At 43.2% G+C, this 22,821-nt stretch overlaps 1 protein-coding gene across 1 annotated transcript in view; it reads right to left on the bottom strand.

The window, feature by feature from the left end:
- The window catches only part of NFKB2 (nuclear factor kappa B subunit 2), a 60,495-nt gene that overhangs the window by 16,878 nt on the left and 20,796 nt on the right, over nucleotides 1–22,821 (bottom strand). Inside the window, 13 exon segments of the mRNA XM_088475624.1 lie at nucleotides 919–1,126; nucleotides 1,720–1,834; nucleotides 2,420–2,561; nucleotides 2,783–3,004; nucleotides 5,052–5,171; nucleotides 5,277–5,415; nucleotides 7,082–7,167; nucleotides 7,606–7,710; nucleotides 16,614–16,772; nucleotides 17,408–17,520; nucleotides 17,801–17,952; nucleotides 19,683–19,781; nucleotides 21,063–21,103. Of these exon segments, the coding sequence (XP_088331750.1) occupies nucleotides 919–1,126; nucleotides 1,720–1,834; nucleotides 2,420–2,561; nucleotides 2,783–3,004; nucleotides 5,052–5,171; nucleotides 5,277–5,415; nucleotides 7,082–7,167; nucleotides 7,606–7,710; nucleotides 16,614–16,772; nucleotides 17,408–17,520; nucleotides 17,801–17,952; nucleotides 19,683–19,781; nucleotides 21,063–21,103 (1,701 nt within the window).

The raw sequence follows: 22,821 nt of genomic DNA, 5'->3' as shown, positions 1-22,821 counted from the left end.
ATAGATATTATTATGCAAAGTATTTTTAAATGTGCGCAATGTTAATAGCGTGTTATATTTAAAAGGTGTCACTGTCACGCAGCAATCATTCATGTCTATTGCTGCAGCGCCAAAGGCGTGGTGCTGTGTGCCAATTACAGAAATCTATAGTTAATGTATTTGATTTCATTCTGACATAGGAAATGACATGTTAATTATTTTGTAATCAGCAAAGGCTTAATATTAACCATATAGCACTTTCTTTAAAGTGCATACAAATGGGGTGTCCTATGTGTGTAGAACTGAATAAGCATATAATTGCCCCAGTGTCTCCAAGTTTGCCATTTGCCCTCTACCAAGTGCAGACTGGCCCATAGCCAGTGGGGAAATAGCAGTCTCCCCCAACCAGGAGGTGTTGCAGCAGCATGACCACACACACCCAGAGGTAAGAGGTTCCAGGTGCCGATGTAGGACTGACTTAAAACTCTTATGGACACAGTAGGAGGAGCCAGTGACAGGCGGTTACTGATGGTGAGTGGAATGCCTATATCCTAGAAGTGGTTGCTCAGGAATAGAGTGATTCCCCATTCTGTATTAGCTACAGAGTAAGTCAACCTGGTCACACTTCCCAATCATAAATGTGAGGACAGTGCACCTAGGAACACAAGCAAACACGTGCCTCCTAAACGTGCCTCGTTTCAATGCCTCTGTAGCATTTCTTTGTAGCAGTATGGAGGTGTGTACTACCTCTTTACATTTCCAGATATCAAATCACTCAATGCACATACCCTGAAGCTTAAAGAACACAACATAGCTTATTTAGTATTGGGTTTCTCCATATGTCCAATTTGCAGTACAAATAAAAAAGTAAAACAAGAAATCACAAAGGAGTTCAAGCAGTGTGGACAGCCTGACAGTGCTCCTGGCCATAGCACTTACCATGGTAGTCTGGTGTGTTGAGAAGATTTTTGTATCCAGCGTAGGGATGTTCCAAGATAACCTGCAGCATTCTATCATCTCCACCTTGTACAGCCAAGTGCAGCACCGAGTTCCCATAGCGGTCAAGGATAGTGGGGTCTGCTCCAGCTCTTAGCAGACTGGTAACTGTCTGGTACTGTTTAGTGATCACACCAAGGTGTAGCGGAGTCTATGTAGGAGAACACAGGACATAAGTAAACCAACACAAATGTAGTTAGTTCAAAATACACATGCACAGGAACAGAAAAATACCCAAACAAAACCATCTATGCTTTGATGAAAGCAGCATGTAAATACATTTATGTTGTGTGTGTTTTGTTCCTTAGTGGCTTGCATGTATAGGTACCCTTATTTTAAAGCATGTTAAGTTTGTGATATAACTAGAAGTTATCTATGTGGTGAAAGCCACAGAGCCACAGCAGTTCTCCAATTAGTATTAGCTCGGCTTATCTATTCACTTCAGCTCAGCATTCAGCTACTATAACTACAGGAATACACTTCCAGCCGAGGATGCTGGGTGAGGTCAGTGCTGTAAAACTTTCCTTATTGATCATCCTACTGTCCACCTGCATGTTAAAGGCTGCCAAATGTATAACTCTATGAAAACTGAATAAAGCTATTTGAGAATCCTAATGAGGATGTGAAGTGTAAGAGAACAGTGTAAGCTGTCTGTATTATCTGTGTAACAGGTAACTGGTGCTCTAGAAAACTGCAGTGATGAAACAGATTGTAACACTACATGAGAAGCAAGTGACTAATTACCTGGTGGAGGTTGTTACATATGTTGAGGATTTGTTGATTTGGGACGCTCCTGACAACTTCTACCAGCTGCTGAATGACGGATGTCTGACCATGTATGATAGCAAGATGGAGTGGCCTGGGGAGAGATGTAATGTACAGCCGGGGTCACACTATGAGCGATTCGGCCAAGGATAGGCAACGTCAGGGGCTTCACATCCTGTGTATTAGGCAAATTCATTCTCGCTTGCAACCAAATTTATCTACATCTTCCCTAACCTATTCTAATTAGAGTCCTCAAGGTCAGTGTTTCCCAATCAGATATTGTAATTCCTGCAGGTGAAGATTGACCAGTGGCACAACTGGAGATATACTCTATTCTAGGAGCCTAGGTCCATATCATCATCTAACAATCCTCAATTCACAGACATTTCAGTTTCATGAGAAAAGGTTTTAAATAGTGTCTACAGTGTCTGAGTCAACTACTGTACGTCACAGCATATGTAGTTTTCAGACTAACTCCAAATCAAATAAACTCTATAGTACTATTTGAATCTCACGGCTACAGGGAAATATTATTGTATAAGTTCATTGCTGTCGATTAGCTATTATGGTTACATTTAAGATACCGTACTGTAATATCTACAAATGTATATGTAAAAGTTCCCATAGTCATCACAATGTTGTCACACATACATGGTTCAATAATAAATCAAACTCTTACGTGTCTCCATTCTCATCCTGAGTAGCGGCCAGAGGTCTCTGCACAGCCAGCAAGATGCGAGGGTCTGCGGATACTGCATAGTCCATTAAGGCCTTAGATGTGCGTTGAGCCAAGGACAGCATTCTCATACTGTACATGCGAGCTGTGATGGGATAACCATAGTAAATCTCCCTATTGCATGCAATGTGATTGGTTGCTCAATAATAATGATAATCAAATATGGGGCGTAACTCGATTCATTTTAAAACATGCAAATTGTTTATATGTATTATAAATAGCTAGAAAAAAATTAATAAAGTTAATGAGTCATAGCAGACTCAAGTGCCATCATGAATTAACATAACACTAGTGTTGTCCCATTACCTTGGTGCTCAGCCTGTGTATGTGGAGCTGGACTCTGCTTCGATGATGGATTTTCCTGTGTGGGGCTGACAGAGGTCTCTTCTTCTTTCTTAAGGTTTGCTAACTGCGGTGTAGTTTCAGACGATGGAGCTGCTGAGTAACCCTTCATCATATATCCCCCACCTGGGTAGTGTGTGTGAAAAGCAGAATACACTTCTCCATATGGGTAATTCATATTGTTACCTAATGAAAGGGGGAATAAAGGAGAAAGAGGTTTCTTGGTGCATTGGGAATGAGTTGCAAGGTATCATTTGGTCTATGACCACGCATGCACCATAGCTTTACAGTGCACAGGTCTGGCTCTATTCGCGGCCACCATTACAGCATGGCAGTCCAGGATTCCAGAGAGTCCACAATATGCAAAGATATGGCACTTCCATACAAGAATCTCGTTGATCACCGGTAAACCCCACCCCTGCAAGAATGAGAGCTGGGGGGGCTCTGACAAGACCATCATTAGGTCTTACTAGTAAGCAAAAATTAAATAAAGAATAATACGTTTAAATCTCACTGTTTCGAATCTAATTACAAAAGACAAGTGTTATAAACATTAATATACATATACTATGTCCCCATAAACTATTCTAATACACTGGGATACACTAATATAAAACAACAAAGGTAAAACCCACCCTCATGTATAGTCTCCATAACTTTCCATAAACTATGATCAAGTTACAGTATCACATGAGAAATAGAGAAACCATTGCAGGACATATTTCTTGGGGTACAATATTTATAGGAGAAAAAAATAACAAGCAGTATAATTAATTACTGTATTATTCTTACCATTTTTGCCCAATTCCATCTGCATAATTCTAAACAATGTAACATGATTATTAGTGATCAGTTAGGCTGCATAGCCATAGGCTGCAATAGTCAGTGTTAGATTATAAGTGAACCTACAATTTGATAATTAAGACGGAGTTACTCCGGAGATCTTATTTGCCATATGCACATCATGCAAAGACTAATGTGACTTCTCTCGATCTCTCAAATACAGGTAATTTGCCACAACTGTTCCCATCAGATGCTGCTACCTTGTTTCCAATAGCACAGCTTTGAAAAATTGCTCACAGGAGCATGGCATAGCTCCCAGCAGCTGGGACAAAAGTATCCACTCTTAGGATGGCATTTTTAGCTGGATGTATTTAGATGCTATAATGTAACTGACAAAAATTAAGGTACAACAACTTTATTTTGTACATTTCTTATGTAAATAACACATAAATAAAATCTATTTTTTTGTTATAGAGATAAACACACACATCCCGCTGCTAATATCCTAACCCACTGCTCCTTCCTCACTATCTACCCAATCTGTGTCACCCCTGTCTGTCTGCCCCTCCCCTTTAGAATGTAAGCTCTCGCGAGCAGAGCCCTCTCGTCCCTCGCGTGCTACTCCTTCCCCTACTTATACTATCATGTACTCCTAAAGCTGCCCATCCACTTAACGATGCGGGAGACGACGGCACGATTACGACGCCGTCGTCGTCTCCCGCGGGGTGAACTTCATACACTGTTCATGAACGTTCAGACGTTCAGTGTATGCAGATCATTCATCCCCGAACATGGCAACCTGACGGCGGTCGTCAGGTTGACCGTCATGTTCGGGCGATGATTCATGTTAAAAACGACAAGCTGGTGCGCGCATTGCTGGTCGTTCTTAACCTTTTGCTGCCCGATTTGCGGGCGATTACAAAGCGATGGAGCGATAACGACCGTCGTTATCGCTCCATCGCTAGGTTTAATCGCCAAGTGGATGGGCAGCATAACTCCCCAATTGGCACCTAACACTTGGTTGCTGACGCCCTGCTGCTTGTGTTATGCAGCTATCTTTATAATCCAAGTCCTTGTTGGGCATTGTTTTGTAGTGTTAATAACTCTTTTTCTTGTGTGCTCATTTATGTACTGTGTAAGCTCTGCGGAACCTTTGTGGCGCCATATAAATAAAAGATAATAATAATAATGATTAAAATAATAATAAATAAAAGACACCCAAAGGCAAAAAGTATACATATAATAATTTGCTTAGGCACCATAATAAATAAAATAGTTATTTTGGTTTAAACATAATAGGAAAAAAAATAACTAACACGTCATACCAATGTACAGTACTCCTTGATTATCTGCCACCGCCATCATCATTGAGGAGTAGTAGACGACTACCCCTAAAAGCCATATGATGACCAACTGCATAATATCAATTAGATGAACAAAGCACACTTACCACCTCCATGCCCAAAGCCACCAGATCCTCCTCCGCCACCCCCCATGGGTGCTCCACCTCCGTAGGAATGGTTTAATGATGGAAGGTCTTTCCTCCTCTTCCTTTCCACTTCTTCTTTGTCTATAGAACAAGAAACGTTACCAGAGAAAAAAACAATAACATCCAGATGGTATTATTGTTCCTGTGCCCAAAAGCATTGATACCAGACAGCCCATATTTTGTTACCTTGCTCCAACGGGTAATAGATGAACTGTTTAGAGTCGCTGACATCTCCACCATGCTTGCGCTTCAGCTGTAAGAACACAGTGACTGGATGGTCAATTTTCTGCCGGTGGTATGGAGGTGTCCGGAAAACAATGGCATACTGAATCAAAGGGGAGATCAGATCAGTCTAACTCCATCACACTATTAGCACAACGCATTTCACATTTACTCAGGATCTCACAGATACTCTCCTAATCCATAATCCGTTGTTGTCCACCTATATTTTGATATCTACTGTAACAGGGTTTATGTGCTGAATACTACGAAGAAAGAATGATGTCCTGAATCAGAGGAGGACGGAATGCTGATGTTTGTGTAGTTAGCAACTATTCGCTATTGTGCATGTATGAAAAGTCCTGAAAACCCCAATGGCATATGCATTCCCCTGAGTGTGCGCTGAGTCCGCTATGGCATACGGAGGCCCTAGCATTGAACCTGCAAGGCAAACTCATAGGTGTTCCTGGGCAATGTCTAGAAAGTGGCCTGTAGTGAACGCAAAAAAAAAAAAAGGTGGTCTCATTGGGCGTGTTATGGGAGTGTCACAGGTGTGTCAGTGAACGCACCTGCATTTCCAAATGCAGAGCCGCAGCCACAGAGGCCATGTTTAGCCGGAGTTCAGAAGGAGGCACTGCGCCAGCCATAAGCTGGTGCAAGCGTCGATGGTAAACCAATGGCGGAGTTGCACCGTCCATGGGCATTGAAAGTGGGCGTCTCAGGGCTTGCACAGTCCGGGGCACACTAATACACAAGGGGAAAGCTGAAACTAACATTTGTATATTACCGCTGCTGCGACTCCTAAAAAGAAGGCAACTGCGGCGGCACGAGCCTCCACCTCTGAATTAGGTATTACTTTTTCAGGGTATTTGGGGGGCACAAACTAAAAAATCTAGCTGGACAGCTCTGTCTTAGTGGGAGATGTATCCAACCATCGAGATAGATAAAATGGAGAAGTTGCCTATAGCTACCAATCAATTTCTAACAATCATTTTATAGACTGTGCTAGATAAATATCACTATTAGCCCTCTCTATCTCTGTTGAAGGTTTCATACAGCTCCACTTTAGTCTGATACTCCCCTTTCTGTTTAGTATGACCCCTCCCCTTCATGCACTTGAAGAATTGCCAAATTGATTTGAGCAACTTCCGTTTTATGTTTGCTGTTGTGAGAGGCATGTATGAACCAGCATTTGGAGGGCATGCTGGCTCTTGTAGTGCTAGCTGGAGTTCCCAGGGGTGACTCCCAGGTAAGCTGGCTCTCAATATGGATGTACTTCTGTATGTGCCTTTATCATGAGGCCTTACAACAGATAATTACATGGCCCAGAGTGGGCACTGTTATCATGCAGAGTAGGGACTGCCAGTATCAGAGAAGCCGTGAAGTGGCCTGGCAGCTTACCATGTACTTATACATGCATGCAACAAATATCTCTGAATCTCTATTACCATATAGTTTTCATGTATTGTTGCAGGTACAATTTAGTGCGCTGGGGATATCTAGGGGATACTCCCCTTTCTGTTTAGTATGACCCCTCCCCTTCATGCACTTGAGGAGTATTGCCAAATTGATTTGACCAGCTTCCGTTTTATGTTTACATGTCCAGAACACGGCAAAATTACATACAAGTACACAGGTGATACTTTCATATGTTCTATTTGTCTATAACTACAGGTAAGGATACACATAAATACATCAGCATCTTATCCTGCACGGACTCCTCTGCTGCATAACTGGTTACAGTACGGGCAGTGAATTACAATTAAAAATACCTGCTTGTGAACATCAGTTGGTGCAAAGTTCCCTAAAGCCTGCCAACCGTTTTCATCATCTTCATAAAATCTCACTTCTATGTCATCTGCAGGAGACAGGAGGATACCATGTAACACAGACTGTACGAGGACAACTACCAGCCCCCATAACACATTGCACCATTCTGGATCTACACTTCCACTTGTTTTTATAAAAGCACATGATGGTAAACACAAGTACATGAGGGAAAGTGCTTTATTACATTAGCAAAGAAACAAACTTTGAGGAGTAAACACCTATCTTAGTTTTCCCAGAATGAATAACTAATAAAATGTCGCTTGGCTCCTTAGTGTCTCCTAGTCAAGAATTCAGATATCTTGCATAAAGGGAAAAAGCCCACCTATCTACTACTCAGGGTGAGGGGAGGGATCGCAGCATTTGTGAGCAGGAAGCTCTGAGCTCCGGTCTTTAACCACAGGTCAAGTGTCACACATATGTAAAGGTTGATTTAAACACAAAAGAAATGCCACGTATAATAACAAACCTTTCTGCACTTTATCACAGAGAAGGTACACCTCATCCCCTCCTTTTACAGAACCCGATGTCTTGTCCATTCGAGATATGCGCAAGTTTGAGGCTCCGGGAGATTCTGCAAAGAATAAATAGGGTGGATGTTTTCCAAAGTAAAACCAGGAAAAATAACACAATTTCTTCCCTATCACCAAGATCCTATATCATGAGATCAATGTTCTAGTTTTTCTGGTATTCAAGAATGTGAAACATAATAGAACCGTTGTAATGAAACAGACAGCAGAAGACAACACTACACACCAGCGGAGGTGAGCTAGGAAACAGAAAATGTCCGCTGTGCAGTGCAAAACCAGCATGGGACCCGCTGTGTGCCACAATTTGTTTAGGTGGGTTTAGAATTCCGCTAAGGAGCATGGGTTTGCCGCAGAGCATTGGCTTAGACAGTGATGGCTTTCCTAGCAGAGTAAGAGGCAGGTACACCAGCGCATGTTTTATGGACACTGCAGAAAATAGATGGTCTTATGGAAGTGAGGTTATTACAATCAGTATAACAGGTGGAGAGGGCATATTTGTAAGGTGGTTCCGTGCTGTGTAGAGATATCTTACAAATGCCGGAAAATAAATGTAAAAATGTAATAAATATCATTAGCTATAGAGGAGATCATCATTGGTGGAAGTATAAAGGGAAAAAGCCCACATATCTACTACTCAGCGTGAGGGGAGGGATCGCGGCATTTCCTCTTTACAAAAATAACTTGGACCCATATTAGAGATGGCAGTATTCAGGTATCATCCTATACATGTAATGGTGAGAAGACCATTTCCAGGTTCATGCCGAGTAATCTAATAAAAAGCTTCAAACGTAAAAATGTGTTACATACAGTATAATGAAGACTGTTACCATGTAACTGCACCCTCACATGATAAATTGAAGGCATAAATCTGAATAAACAGAATAAACTTCCAGTTGGCAGAAGCATCTCCCGAGTATGGAGAGTTGGCATGCATACATGATGTGCCATGGGCGGACCACACAAGCACACCTGTGTTTTGCAGTGCACATCGTGTGTTTCTTAACTTACTTCCAGAGTTAGAAACCAACACAGCTCCAGTAGCCTTATAACAAGCCTGGACAATATGCTCCCAGCTGCTGTGATAATACAAGCCCCAGCATGCTCTGCAAGCTGGCGGGGTTTGCTGGGTCTTGTACTTTCACACCTGGAGAGCAGCGATTCTATAGATTGTAAGCTTGCAAACAGGGCCCTTTTACCGCTTTGCCTGCCTGCTATTACAGAGTCTACTTTTATTACTGTTTTGTAACCAACTATAAACACAACAGAACAGGTGGCGCTATATAAATGTTAATAAACTAAATGTGTCCTGGTCTGCACTACATGATCTCCCAACTGCACTTAGCTCTGCAGCCACTAGAGGTCATACATGTCAAAACGATGAATTCTACAATGCTCAATTCTGCAAATACACCACCTGTGGATATCAGGTCTGTCACTTATCTTTCTAAGGTCACTTACCACACTTGAAACCCTTACCACCTTTCCTATTTTTAAAAGCCCTGCCCATCCATTATTCTCTAGCACTCAAGACTCTGAATTCTACTGAGCATTATTATGTACGTGCATCATACATGCCCACTCTCCCGGGACTGCTGGGAGCCTCCCAAAAATCGGGTGCTGGTCCTGGCACCCCGCAAGAGTAGGCAAGTCCCCCAGAATGGCAGCTCGTCACCTGCGACCCCGCCGCAAAAGTGGATGTCCCGAGGGTGCAATGACGTGATTCACGTTGAATGACCTCATCACAGCCCCGGCCCTGCTTTATAATCCCGGTGATATAGGTATTATAGAGTGGGGGAGGGGCAGTGATGACACGATTGCATCGGCCCGCTTTGCCTACTTAAACCGCCCCCACCCTCCATGCTGCACCGACCAGGCAAACCCCTCCTGGAGGGGGCTGCCAAAATGTCGGTAAGTATGACGTGTACCCACTCTTTTCCTTGCTTTATTGCATTATGTTACGTACATACAGCAGGAATGTGCACTTAGATTTACACGGCTGATGTTGGCTTTTACCACAAATTGATTTGTTTTATTCTTACACTAAAGAAACTTCCTGAATGATGTGATGGGAGGTCTGCAAGATTAAGGTTGGGTAACAACTACTATTATCATCATCATTATAAATAATAATCCTCTGCAAATCAGACTACCTTAAAGTGTTACAATGAAGAACACACCGGCTAGTAGGCAATACCACACCTATGCAAAACTCAAGACTGCTGTTCTTTCAACTAAATTTACAGAAGGATGCTGTTGGATACAAGGCTCCAGAAACTTGTTTACTAATTTAGATGCTATATATCATATAACATACATGATATTTACAGGCCTAGGCGATGTAGTGCAGTGCAGATTACAATACAGATGGAGTCTCCCATATCCAAAATGCTTGGGACCAGGGTTATTTTGGATATTGGAACATTCCGTATTTTGGAATAATTGCATACCATAATGAGATATCTTGGGGATGGGACCCAAATCCAAACACAGAATGCTTTTATGTTCTATATATACCTTATACACACAGCCTGCAGGTCATTTCATACAATATTTTCAATAATTTTGTGGCTCAAACAACGTTTGTGTACATATATGAAATTCATTTGTTTCATATACACCTTATACACAGCCTGAAGGTAATTTTATACAATATTATTTATAATTTTGTGCCTTAAGCAAAGTTTGTGCACATTGAACCATCAAAAAACAAAGGTCACCATCTCAGTCATGCTAAAAAAAAATCTGTATTTCAGAATATACCATATTATATGAATATGGGAGACTCAACCTATAGTATCATTAAAGAAAAAAAACTTTCAAACTCGCAGATATTAGCACTGCAAAGGTATGTTAGGATAATGCATTGGGAGAGTGTCTGTTTGCTCATTCAGTATGATTTACCGCCGGCCGCATGGCGGTTCAAATCCCAACAGCGTGAGCCCGGCAGGGGTGAAAATCCCCATCGTGCAAAGTAAATATGTTCTAACCTATTCTACCCCCTAACCTCCCTTAGGGGTGCCTAACCCTAGCCTCCCCCCCAAGTGCCTAACACTAATCCCCCCTCTAAGTACCTAAACCTAACCCCCCTTCCCCGCCGCAACCTAAGTCCCCCGGGTGGTGCCTAACCCTAACCTCCCCCCTGCGGTGCCTAACCCTCCCTCCCCCTAGGCTAAACCTAACCTCCCGAGGGGGTGCCTAACCCTAAATCCCCCCCCCCCCCCCGGGAACCCTAAACCTACCCCCCCCCCGCGCGGCTGTCCACATCCGGCTTTCCTTCGATCGGTAAGCCTGGTGCTGGGCTCCCGGCGTAGGGAAAATGACAGGCGTGGGAATTTTCGACGCCTGTCATTTAACCCTTGCCGGGATTAGACAGGCGGGAAGCCGACGGTCGGGATTCCGTCCATCGGCTTCCCGACTGCTTCCCCTTATTGCACCGTACTCCGATAGACACAAACAGCATGGCTGGTTTTCAAATGAAATTGAACAAAATGTTCTAATAAATATGTAGGATTACTGTACTTCTATAGAATTGTATGAAGTGTTTAAAGAGATTGTAGTTTAACATTTGCATAATCAATCACAGTGATATAATTTTTTCATAATCATGTATGTGTGGAAATGATTTATGTCTAATAGTAAAACTAATTTTGTAGCAACTCAGTTCCATTGATAGTTTTTAAATGAACAAACACAAATAAACTTTTCCCAGTGTGATCGGATTCCTAACATTTCCCAATAACGGTACATTTCTGTACACTAAGTGCAGAGCAGCCTATTTAGCTGCAATTTTAAAACCAGCAAAAAAGCACCTGCAACCCACTAACAATAAATGTTCCAGTGAACAGTATTAGGATCATGCGGTTTTACTTTACCAAATCTAGCAATAATTGCACAAAACAAACATTACACAATCTAGATAAAAGGGTTTTTTGTATAGTTTACAAAAATGACTGAACAATTTCCCCTGATTGGTAATGTACCATATATTTCACCATTATAACTCAGAGTTATTCTTGCTGTGAAAAGGAAACTGAGAAACAAAAATGGAAAAGCCAGAAAGCAATCCGTAATTCCCCCAGTAACCTCTTACTGCTGCTTAAGGCTACATACAATTCTGCATGTAAGAAGTGTTTTACTATAGTCAATAGTCTGATCGTACCAATGCAACAGTTTTATATGGGATGCGGTCAATATCCTGACAGTCGGGATGCCAGCACCTGTCAAAATGTCGGCGCCGGCATCCCAGTACTGCAGTTAAGGGGGCGGTGGGAGTTAGGGTTAGGCACTAGGGGGATGGTTAGGTTAAGGATGCAGGGACGGGGAGGTTAGGTTTACGCACTAGAGGGGAGAGATTAGATTCAGGCACCGGGGAGGGAGGGGTAGGGAGAGGGGGAGGGTTAAGATACTGTCCGAAAAGTGTCGGCATCCTAACCCTGTTGGGTTGCCGGCGTCAGGATTCTAACCACGGGGTTCCAAGCGTCAGCATTCCATACCCAACCTGTTTTATATATACGAGCGTATATCTTTAATTTATGTTTCACTGCAATGTGTTTCCTAAACACAGTTTATTTCAGCAAGTTGGCGCATTTCAAAGCAGCTGAATAGTTACATTCATGTCAATGGGAGTGCAATATGAAAGGACTTAGATGGGATTAGGAAGTGTTTACACACGCATTTAGCATTAACAAGATAGAATAAGTAAGCTAAGTATGTTTAAACATGCAGTGCAAAAGCCATTATGTAGGTAACCTGGTACCATAGAATGGGAGAGACAATTCCACCAAAACCTCAAGCTTAATTGGATCTCCCCTTCTAAATAAAAAAGGGGAGTGTCTATATCTAAACCCATAGCAATCCACCCAATGATATCCTCTCCAAGTGCCCTCTATAATATATTTATTTAATAACAGTCATTTATTATGCAGCGCTTTGCGGAGAGCATATCAGTTGTTCACATTGGTCCCTGTTGCCAGGGTAGCTTACAATCCATATTCCCTATCATAGTGTTCATTCTAGCACCCTACACGTGTCACAACCTGTGCAGTTCCTCTTTCCTGCCTGGGGTGTTGCTCTCTGCTCTGGTGCTTCTAGCACACTCAGCTGTTGCAACAAGCCGCTAAGATACAGACCACAGTGTGCTAGAAGCACCAGAGCAGAGATCAACACCCCAGGCGGAAAATGCAAGGGTTGTGACATGTGCAGGGTGCTAGAATTAACGCTACTATCACAATGACACACATACACACTAGGGTTATTTTATTAGTTGAAAGCCAATTAACCCACTGTATTTATATGTTTTTGGAGTGTGGGAAGAAACTGGGCACCTGTAGGAAATCCACCCAAACACGGGAGAACATACAAACTTCACACAGATAGTGACTTGGGATGGGATGTACTATCACTAAAATGCGGTCAAACCTCAGAAAACTGCAGTTTTCTGAGGTTTCACTGCATTTTCCATATGTAACAAGCTCCAGAAAGAGAAACTAGCCAGTGCTTGTACCAGATAGGCAACATAATTTATAGATGGCTTTGCCTAATAGTAGCTTATTGGCTTCTCTTCCCATCATTCTCAGAGAGGGATCCAATAGGACCCCACGGCTCGCCCACATGCTGGCTGATGGCCGCACATGCACAGACTCCCAGTGCATAAGCCCAGAAATCTACACACCGCAAAGGACAGTTCTTATCGGAAGAGCTGACCTTTGCTGTTTTTAGTGTAGAACTACATGCATACAGCGTTAATAAACACAGCTATACATGCAGTAAGTGGCGGAATGTATCACATTAAACTGCGATGCTTCATACATACCACCCTTGGTCAGGAATTGAGCTCATGATCTTATTTATTTATTATTTTATTTATTATCAGTTATTTATATAGCGCACACATATTCCGCAGCGCTTTACAGAGAATATTCGCCCATTCACATCAGGCCCTGCCCCAGTGGAGCTTACAATCTATATTACCTATCACATGCGCACACACACACACACTATGGTTAATTTGTGTTGGGAGCCAATTAACCTACCAGTATATTTTTGGAGTGTAGGAGAAAACCAGAGCACCCGGAGGAAACCCACGCAAGCACAGGGAGAATATACAAACTCCGCACAGGTAGGGTCGTGGTGGGAATCAAACCCATGACCTCAGTGCTGTGAGGCAGTAATGCTTACCATTACACCGTCTGTGCTGCCCAGGACTTTGCAGCAGTAATACTAACCGCTATCCCAACCATGCTCTCTGGAGGTGCAGTCGTTTGTATTTAAAGAAAAAAGTGAAAGGACACATCACTGTGGAGCCCCTGTACTGATTGGCCGACAAGTAGATGTAAACCTTCTCTGCCTCCCCTGCTGCTTCCTATTCTCCAGAAAATGAATGATCCAGGAACAAGTAGGAACTGGAACCCCCAAACTAATTAGTATAGGGTAAAGTTTTCCTGGAACAATTGTGTTGAATGCTGAGCTGAAGTCGACAAACAGGACCGTTGCATATGTACCCGGCTAATCAAGATGTTGTAGGATATAATGCAGCCCCAAATTGACTGCATCCTCCACTGACCTATTTGTTCGATAAGCAAACTGCATAGGAAGGGGCCTGCCGTGTCCTTCAGATGGGTCAACACCAATCGTTCGAATGTTTTCATAACCACAGATGTCAAAGCGACCGGTCTGTAATCATTTAAACCATTGATAGAGGATTTCTTAGGCACTGGGATAATTGTAGCACAATTAAAATAGGACGGAACTTCACACAATTCCAAAGATCTATTAAAGATCATTGTAAAAATGGCGGCCAACTGTTCAGCACAGATCTACAGGCTAGCTGGCGACACACCATCCGGGCCAGGTGCTTGCCTGGACTTCAGCCTTCTGAACGGTTTGGCCACCTCAAACTCCTCCACCTTTAGTACAGGTGAAACCCCTGTACCACATGGAGGGGAGATACCAGAAGTTCCCGATAACTGACCACCATGATCAGAAGTAGTTAGGGACTCCAAATCAGGCTTGTCAAACCTACAACAAAAAGTATTCAATTTGTCTGCCAATTTCTGGCTCATAACAGAGTGGGCAGATGTCTTCCTGTAGTTGGTAATACCCTGCAGGCCTCTCCACTCCGACACAGGATCATTAGCTGAAAATGTAACTTTCAGCTCGTCAGCAAAACACCTTTTTACCGCCCTGATCTCTCTAGTCAGAGTGTTCCTGGCCTGATTCTACAGGATTCTATCCCCACCTCTGTAGGCCTCCTCCTTAGCAAGACGAAACTGCCTAAGCTTTGCAGAAAACCATGGCTTATCATTATTAAAAATATGGAAGGTTTTTGTTGGTGCACACAAATCCTCACAAAACCGAATATACGATGTTACAGTATCAGTAAAATCATTTAAATCAGCAGCTGCAGCCTCAAATACACTCCAATCGGTGCAGTCAAAGCAGGCCTGAAGTTCCCAATTGGCTTCATTAGTCCATCTCCTCACGGTCTTTACCACAGGCTTTACTAGTCTAAATTTCTGCCTGTAAGTAGGTAATAATTGAACCAAACAATGGGCCTGATTCAGTAAGGAACGCAGTTGCTAATACGCACGTAATCGGGCGATTGTTGTGTTCTGCGCATGCATTGCAGTGCGCGCTTGCAAACCGGCCACTGCGATCGGGACTGCGAATGCAGTGACTACGCAGACCCATCGCAGAGGGATCGACAGGTAGTGCCGTTTGTGGGTGGTGGTAACAGGGGGGTGGTCGGGCGAATGCAGGGGTGCCAGTGCGTTTCAACGGCTTTGCAGGGGAGTGCATAAATTATCCACTGCGATGCCATATGCAGCCTGAGCCCTGATAGCGTGCGCTGAAGTTAGCAGCTTGTGCAAGTGTGCGTGAGGCTGCTATGGTACTCAACTGTACCGATGGTTTTGCAGTCCTGCTAAACATTACGGATGTGTGGTAAGTAAAGTGGGCATCCTTATGTAGTGCTGCAAGGGCATAGCATACTATCGCAGTTGAACTGCATGCATAATCGCAGCTGCGATCCGTAGTGAATCAGGCCCAATGATCCAAAAGACCCAAAGCAGCACGAGGGATTGAACGATAAGCATCCTTTAAGATGGTATAACAGTGATCCAGAATACTGGCATCCCTGGTCGGACACTTAATATGCTGCCTATACTTTGGCAATTCCCGACATAGGTTCACTTTATTGAAGTCTCCCAAAACAATAAGCAAAGAGTCTGGATGTTCACGCTCCATATCAGTTATAGAAGCCGCCAAATACTATAATACTTCACTCACCCAAGCCTGCGGCAAATTCCCACGGTGAATAAAATGGATTACAGTTGATATATGAAGACACAAAATGAAAACTATACAATTAAATAAACCACAAATATAGCAAATTTCTATCCAGTTACTAGAAAAAAAAATGTATATCTGTCTGCCAGTGATGTACATAATGAAAACCATTATAAAAACAAACAAATTATTTATTTTTGTGTGTCTATATGAAAGTAACATGGTATTAATTATCTACAACTTTTAAGCATAGAACCCCCCTTAAAAAAAACACCATAAGGGTCTAGTATATATCTTGATCAGGGGCAGTGTTTCCCCACATTATGGTAAATTGAAACCAATTTTGTGAATTGCTAACTTTGTTTAATCTCTGTAATTTACTTCACAATCTATTAGACATTTATACAGTGTAGATAGATTTGAACGGCGCTATGGATCATGTCCAATTAGGTGCGAGTTTTACCGCTCTGGGAAAGCTCCGGGTCTTCCCCGTACATTAATTCCCAGAGGTGGAATCTTACGCTGACTTTTCCTCACAGCTCCTGAGGCTGCAAGGAAACGTGAACCCTCTGGTAACTAACGCGCTGGTTATTGGGTACTAATTGAATTGGTCAGCATCAACAACATGCCTCTATGTGTGAAGCTAATATGCACCACTTACTGCTGTCATGGATGGGATCTGAGATAACTGGCTTCAAAGGAAGGTTATAAGATCCCGAGCTGTCTGGCAAATAGGCTGTGAACCGTAGCCGGACGATGCTCAAGTCTGTAGCTTTCTTCAGCTCTTTAACTTGAGCCTCAATCTTTTTCTCATCAAGTTCTGTTGAAGAAAAAAAGTCTATTGTAAAGATATTAAATCGCTCCAGGGTGGGACAACATGTCTCTATGAAATGGTTCTGAGGCTTCCCCATTTCACATCTAGCAGTCAGCTCAGGTATGACACTAGGGTGTGGTTAGGGTGCAGTGAAGGGATAATACAGTCAGATAATCAGAAATGTGGTAACATTGCCATGAATGCAAAGCGTTAATGACTAACTGTCTGTAGAGGCTTCAACTTCAAACTCTGCATGTTTTGTAATACCCCTTTTACACCAAATTCCCAGGTCTTACCAGGGACTTGAAACGTTGTTCCAATACGTGTCAGACCCCTTTCACACACGGGTGCTGTGGAACTGTTCTGCCGGTGCTTGGAGATGACATCATCTGCAAGTGCCGGGAATCTGCCTCTCCATATGCTGTGAACGGGATCTAGGGCGGATGACCCGGATTACCCGTTCACATTGCCCCTTAACCTGGGTCCAACCCTGCAAGGTACCTGTGTTCGATTGCTGGGTCACTGGACCCGGGTTTTTTCTCGGGGACCCTTTCACACCGAGGGTTAAACCGGAAATAATCCGGATCAAACCGGCGGTGTGAAAGGGGTATAAGTAATGTTACTGGGGTACGGAGTCTCACCTGGGAGTGTGTCTGACCCCCTACAATTTCTCAGTATTTGCTGCTTTAGCTTTCTTTTCAGGATGTCAATCTGACTCTTTTTCGTGACGTGAACAATGCCCAAATTATTAAACCTGAAAATAAATTAGGAACAAAAAAAGTTATATAAAAAACATATACATCTGTCTTCAACAATAACAACATAAACAAATAGAAAGAGAATCAGCAAAACTCTGACCATTCTCACAATAACGTAACATGGAAGCAGATAACGAATCAGAGCTCTGATTGGCTTTCTGGGCTACTTTACGCATCACGGTTGGATGGCAGAGTGATATCTTCCCATTCATACAAGACAGCAGTGGATGAAGTGAGGACACAGACTGGCTGAGCAGGATCTGGGGAAATACATACTGAGCAGTCATATCTTTAGGTCCCACAGTCACTACGCAATTTCCAGTCTCGCTGGCGTTCTTTCCCACCAGGCTGTGAGCGTGAACACATGGCGGGTCTTTGTGTGTTACCAAATCCACTTCAATCTTGGCCATACCAACATAATTAAAGATCTGAAATGAAACATATTGTAAGGCAACAAAAATAAACATTATATACTGCACAATTTTATGGAGGGAAAGAAGAAAGCAGATTGTACATTAACTTGAAACTTGAAGTTATCCCTAGTTTTGCCTTTGCTAATAGATCAATGTAACTTTGTTAAATACATTTCATGTTTCAAAAATATTTCATATAAGTTTTTATAGGCCTAAATCATCATAGCTTCAAGGGGGTGGTAACACCATTAACAGAATTATTCAACCAGTCACTAGCTACTGGAGTAATTCCAGAGGACTGGAAAAAAACAAACGTCCCACTGCACAAAAGTGGAAGCAAGGAAGAGGCAAGCAACTACCGACCAGTGAGCCTTACATTAGTAGTAGGGACACTGATGGGAACATACTTAAAGAAAGAGTCGTAGCTTATCTCAAATCCAGCAATTTGCAGGATCCCAAACAGCATGGATTTACTGGGGGGAGATCATGTCAAACAAATCTTATTGACTTTTTTGACTGGGTGACTAAGGAAATAGATAAAGGGGGGGGCATAGATATAGCTTATCTAGACTTTAGTAAGGCTTTTGACACTGTTCCACATTGCAGACTGTTAAATAAACTGGAAAGCATGGGATTGGATACAAAGATAGTTGAATGGATAAGATCATGGCTGCTGGATAGGAAACAGAGAGTTGTAAACGGAGAGCAGTCTCAATAGGGAAATGTTACCAGTGGAGTGCCTCAGGGATCTGTACTTGCACCAGTGCTTTTTAATATCTTTATTTGTGACATTGCAAATGGTATTGAAGGGAAGCTATGCAACAGGGTAGACACACCAGGAGGGGTAAAACAAATGATTGATGATCTAGGTAGACTAGAGGAATGGGCAAGAACGTGACAACTACAGATTAATGCCAAAAAATGCAAAATCATGTACTTGGGTCTCAAAAATCAAAAGGGTAAATATAGTATTAATGGCACTATACTGGAAACTACTGAGAGGAAAGGGATCTAGGAGTCACTATTTCAGGTGACTTAAAGGCAAGCAAACATTGTAACAAAGCAATGAGGAAGGCAAGTCAGATGCTTGGTTGCATAGGGAGAGGAATCAGTAGCAGAAAGAAAGAAAGAAGTGATAATACCACTGTACAGGTCATTGGTACGTCCTCATCTCGAATACTGTGTTCAGTTTTGGAGGCCATATCTCCAGAAGGATATTAATACATTAGAGACTGTACAAAAGGCAACTAAAATGGTGCAAGGTCTACACCACAAAACGTACCAGGAAAGACTAAAAGATCTTTAATATGTATAGTCTGGAGCAGAGAAAGGAAAGGGGGGACATGATAAAACCCTTTATATATTTGAATGTTTCTAACAAGGTAAAGGAAGGAGACATTCTTCAAAGAAAGAGAAGTATTAGAACAAGAGGACATGTTCTGAAACTGGAGGGTGGTAGGTTCAGGGGAAATTTGAGGAAAAATTACTTCACAGAAAGGGTAGTGGACAAGTGGAATAGACTCCCATCAGAGGTGGTAGAGGCTAAGACAGTAGAGCAATTTAAACATGCATGGATAGACATAAGGATAGCCTTCAGAAGAAATAAGAATCAATAAGGGTTGAGGTAACAATATGTTTAAAAATGGGGCAGACTAGATGGGCCAAGTGGTTCTTATCTGCCGTCAAATTCTATGTTTCAATTCAATCTATTGGCCTACTTAATGCAATCCGTGTCACACACTCACTTTAACCGTAGGATAGGTTTTCTTTCCCTTCTCGCTAGATGCCCCCGGTAATCCTCCATGAGAAGGCCCCTCGCACACATAGCGAAATCGAAATCCACGCTGTAAAGATTGATATATTAGTAGGGTATCTATTTAGTCAATAATGAGGAAATACTGTTTTAAAATGGCCGCTAATGACTAATTAAACAATAATGTACAAAGGAATAATTTGCTGTAGTCACTCTTTATCATTCGCAGTAAAACGTCCATGCTGTAAATCGTGTTCTTATTATGTCGGCACGCTGGGTTCTACTTCACAGAGGAGCTCATTCAGACCCGCTCGCAAGATGTGGTCGCTCGCTGGCAAAAAGGGGACAGATATTTAAATTAAGCGCTCGCACTGCGGTGCGTAAGGACGCCCTCTACGTCTTAGCAAGCTACAAAAATGAGCTCTCGTTAGTGTATAAAGCGCCCCCTTGCCACTCGCAACGCACGTCATCTCCGGGAATTGTAGGAATAATCGGTAACATCGAGAGCCATCGGAGCTGCTCGCTTGAGGTTGCCTTTCCCCGCCGCAAGCACTGTGATCAGTGCGGGCTGAAATACATCAGGTGACGTGTACAATGACGCTACTTTGCTAATTATGCACGCCCTTACAACGGCGTTTTGGTGGCCTGACACGCCTGCGTTCGCAACACCACTCCCCCGTTCACAAGCACCTACTCCTGTTACCACCCACAAACGATACTATCTGTCACTCAAAGTAGCGACCTGATAGTGGCTTACGAGCAACCAAAATCAGATCGCAAAGACTGGCTTGTGCATGTGCACTGCGAATTATACGCATGCGCAGATGGGCAAAAATCGCTCACAGCGAGCGAGCACAACTTAGCGAGCAGGTCTGAATCAGGTCCAGTGTCCCCATTGTGCATGTCGACATCTTAACTGTGGAAGTTGCACACCTAACCCCATTTGCATAACACTTCCAACGATCTTCCTGTTCTACAAAAATTGCTGACTATAGGATTCAGATCCGCAGGTCTTTGTGTGATCGCTGATGTCATAGTCTCTACAAGACGCCATTTCATTTTTAGTCGTATGACACTTGCACCATTCCAGCTACTTATATTGTTGTTAAACACAATCCCAACAGTGTTAGTGCTATGATTCTACAAAGTGAATCAACTGGGTACTGTGAATCCTCTAGCTTAGTTGTCCTTTGTCTATGACAAAATGCATCCATGTGCCAGGTTTTCACAAGTTCTTTTCCAATAACTACAGTAAATCCATTTGATACTGCAGTGTTGTACACATGGGATATGTAGGGGATATTACTTAGTATTTTTGCAATTCAAGCTGTTTAAATTGTTTGTGACAGGATGCATCTTATGATTTATTTACCTGTTTTGGCTGTTCAATAATCACCAGGTATGGACCATTTGCTGGAATGAAGAATACAAAAAAAAGTCAGCAAGTCAACCAAGTGCATGCTAAGCAAAGAGGCAAACAGTCTACAATAGGAAACACAAGCAGGCAGGTAGCCAGCTTCTGTATGGCTGGAGTGTGGGTGCAGATAGCCGGCTTCTGTATGGCTGGAGTGTGGGTGCAGATAGCCGGCTTCTGTATGGCTGGAGTGTGGGTGCAGATAGCCGGCTTCTGTATGGCTGGAGTGGGGGTGCAGATAGCCGGCTTCTGTATGGCTGGAGTGGGGGTGCAGATAGCCTCTTCTGTATGGCTGGAGTGTTGGTACATATAGCCAACTTCTGTATGGCTGGAGTGTGGGTGCAGATAGCCGGCTTCTGTATGGCTGGAGTGTGGGTGCAGATAGCCAGCTTCTGTATGGCTGGAATGTGGGTGCAGATAGCCGGCTTCTGTATGGCTGGAGTGTGGGTGCAGATAGCCGGCTTCTGCAGGCAGCAGCAGTGCGGACCTATTCTTAAAGCAGCAGAGTGATCGTCAGATGCCAGCGCCTGGTGGAGCCTGTATTGTGTAAAGGTTTCCTGAGGTGAGCTCAGCTGCGCTGTTCTGAGTATGTCCAACTCTGCACCACACCACTGTGGGGGACATTCCCCTCCATACAACATGTCCCACATACCTCAATGTGTTGGATAACATTATATATATATATATATACAGTAGATAGTGTAGGCTATTACTATGCAGGTTCCTTATAGTGCCACATATTGTACACCCACAATCTGGGCCTCTCAGTTCTCTGATCAACCAGCACAGCGCTTAGTCTGGGGATGAAGTTCGGACAGACAGAATGACAGATAGTGAGTGTAGCAGTGGGTAGGGGGTGGACGAAGTCACGGTGCAAATGGGTGGATGGGAGGGGGGCGACAGATAGCACTGCCTCTGATCACCGAGGGTGGTAGGCTGCTCATGGGCCAGTGCATTGTGCTTTCCCCCCAAGCTAAGAGTTGCCAGCCAGCCTCTGACTAATACTTTAGCACACACACAAACACGTCTGTGAATTTAGCTTAATGAAAGCACGATGAATCGGTTCATATTTTCAGCAAAGCATTGAAGTCTCGGCCTCCAGATTTCTGCGGAAATGAGGAAGCTGTGATGATGGCCTGCAAGTTTAAATGTTTTGATCAAGATATGAACTAATTCCTCATACTTTCAGTTTCAATGGGATGTAGTTAGTATGCTGGCGGACAGGAGGCCAGCCGTCAAAATCCCGGTATTGGAAGCCCAACCCGGGACTAAAGATAGGCGTCGAAATCCCAACATCAGTCTAAATCCCGACACCGGAATCTTGACAGCCATCATCCCGATCGAAGGTACCCCGCCGAGGTGTCTCAGCTGTTAGCCACGGGATGTGGGGGGGGGGGGGGGGGTTAGGTACCATAGCAGGGTTAGTGCCAATGCGAGGAGGGTTAGGGTGCGGGGTGCAAGAAGGGAGGTTAGGGGGAGAAGGGGGCAGGATTAGTATACTTACCCGACCTCTGTCGGGATACCGAGCATCAGGATGCCACTGTTGGCATTTTGACAGCAGGCATCCCGACTACCGGTATTTCATACCCAACCCAGATTAACAGATATATTTGTGGTGGTGGTGAGCACTGAAAATAATAGCTTTTCTGTTTTGCATTCACATATTATATTATTATTATCAGTTACTTATATAGTGCCAGCATATTCCGTTGTGCTT

This window comes from Taudactylus pleione, unplaced genomic scaffold, assembly GCF_031769625.1.
Source record: "Taudactylus pleione unplaced genomic scaffold, aTauple2 ptg000016l, whole genome shotgun sequence".
NCBI classification, from domain to species: Eukaryota; Metazoa; Chordata; class Amphibia; order Anura; family Myobatrachidae; genus Taudactylus; species Taudactylus pleione.
This window is presented reverse-complemented; position numbering and strand designations above follow the sequence as displayed.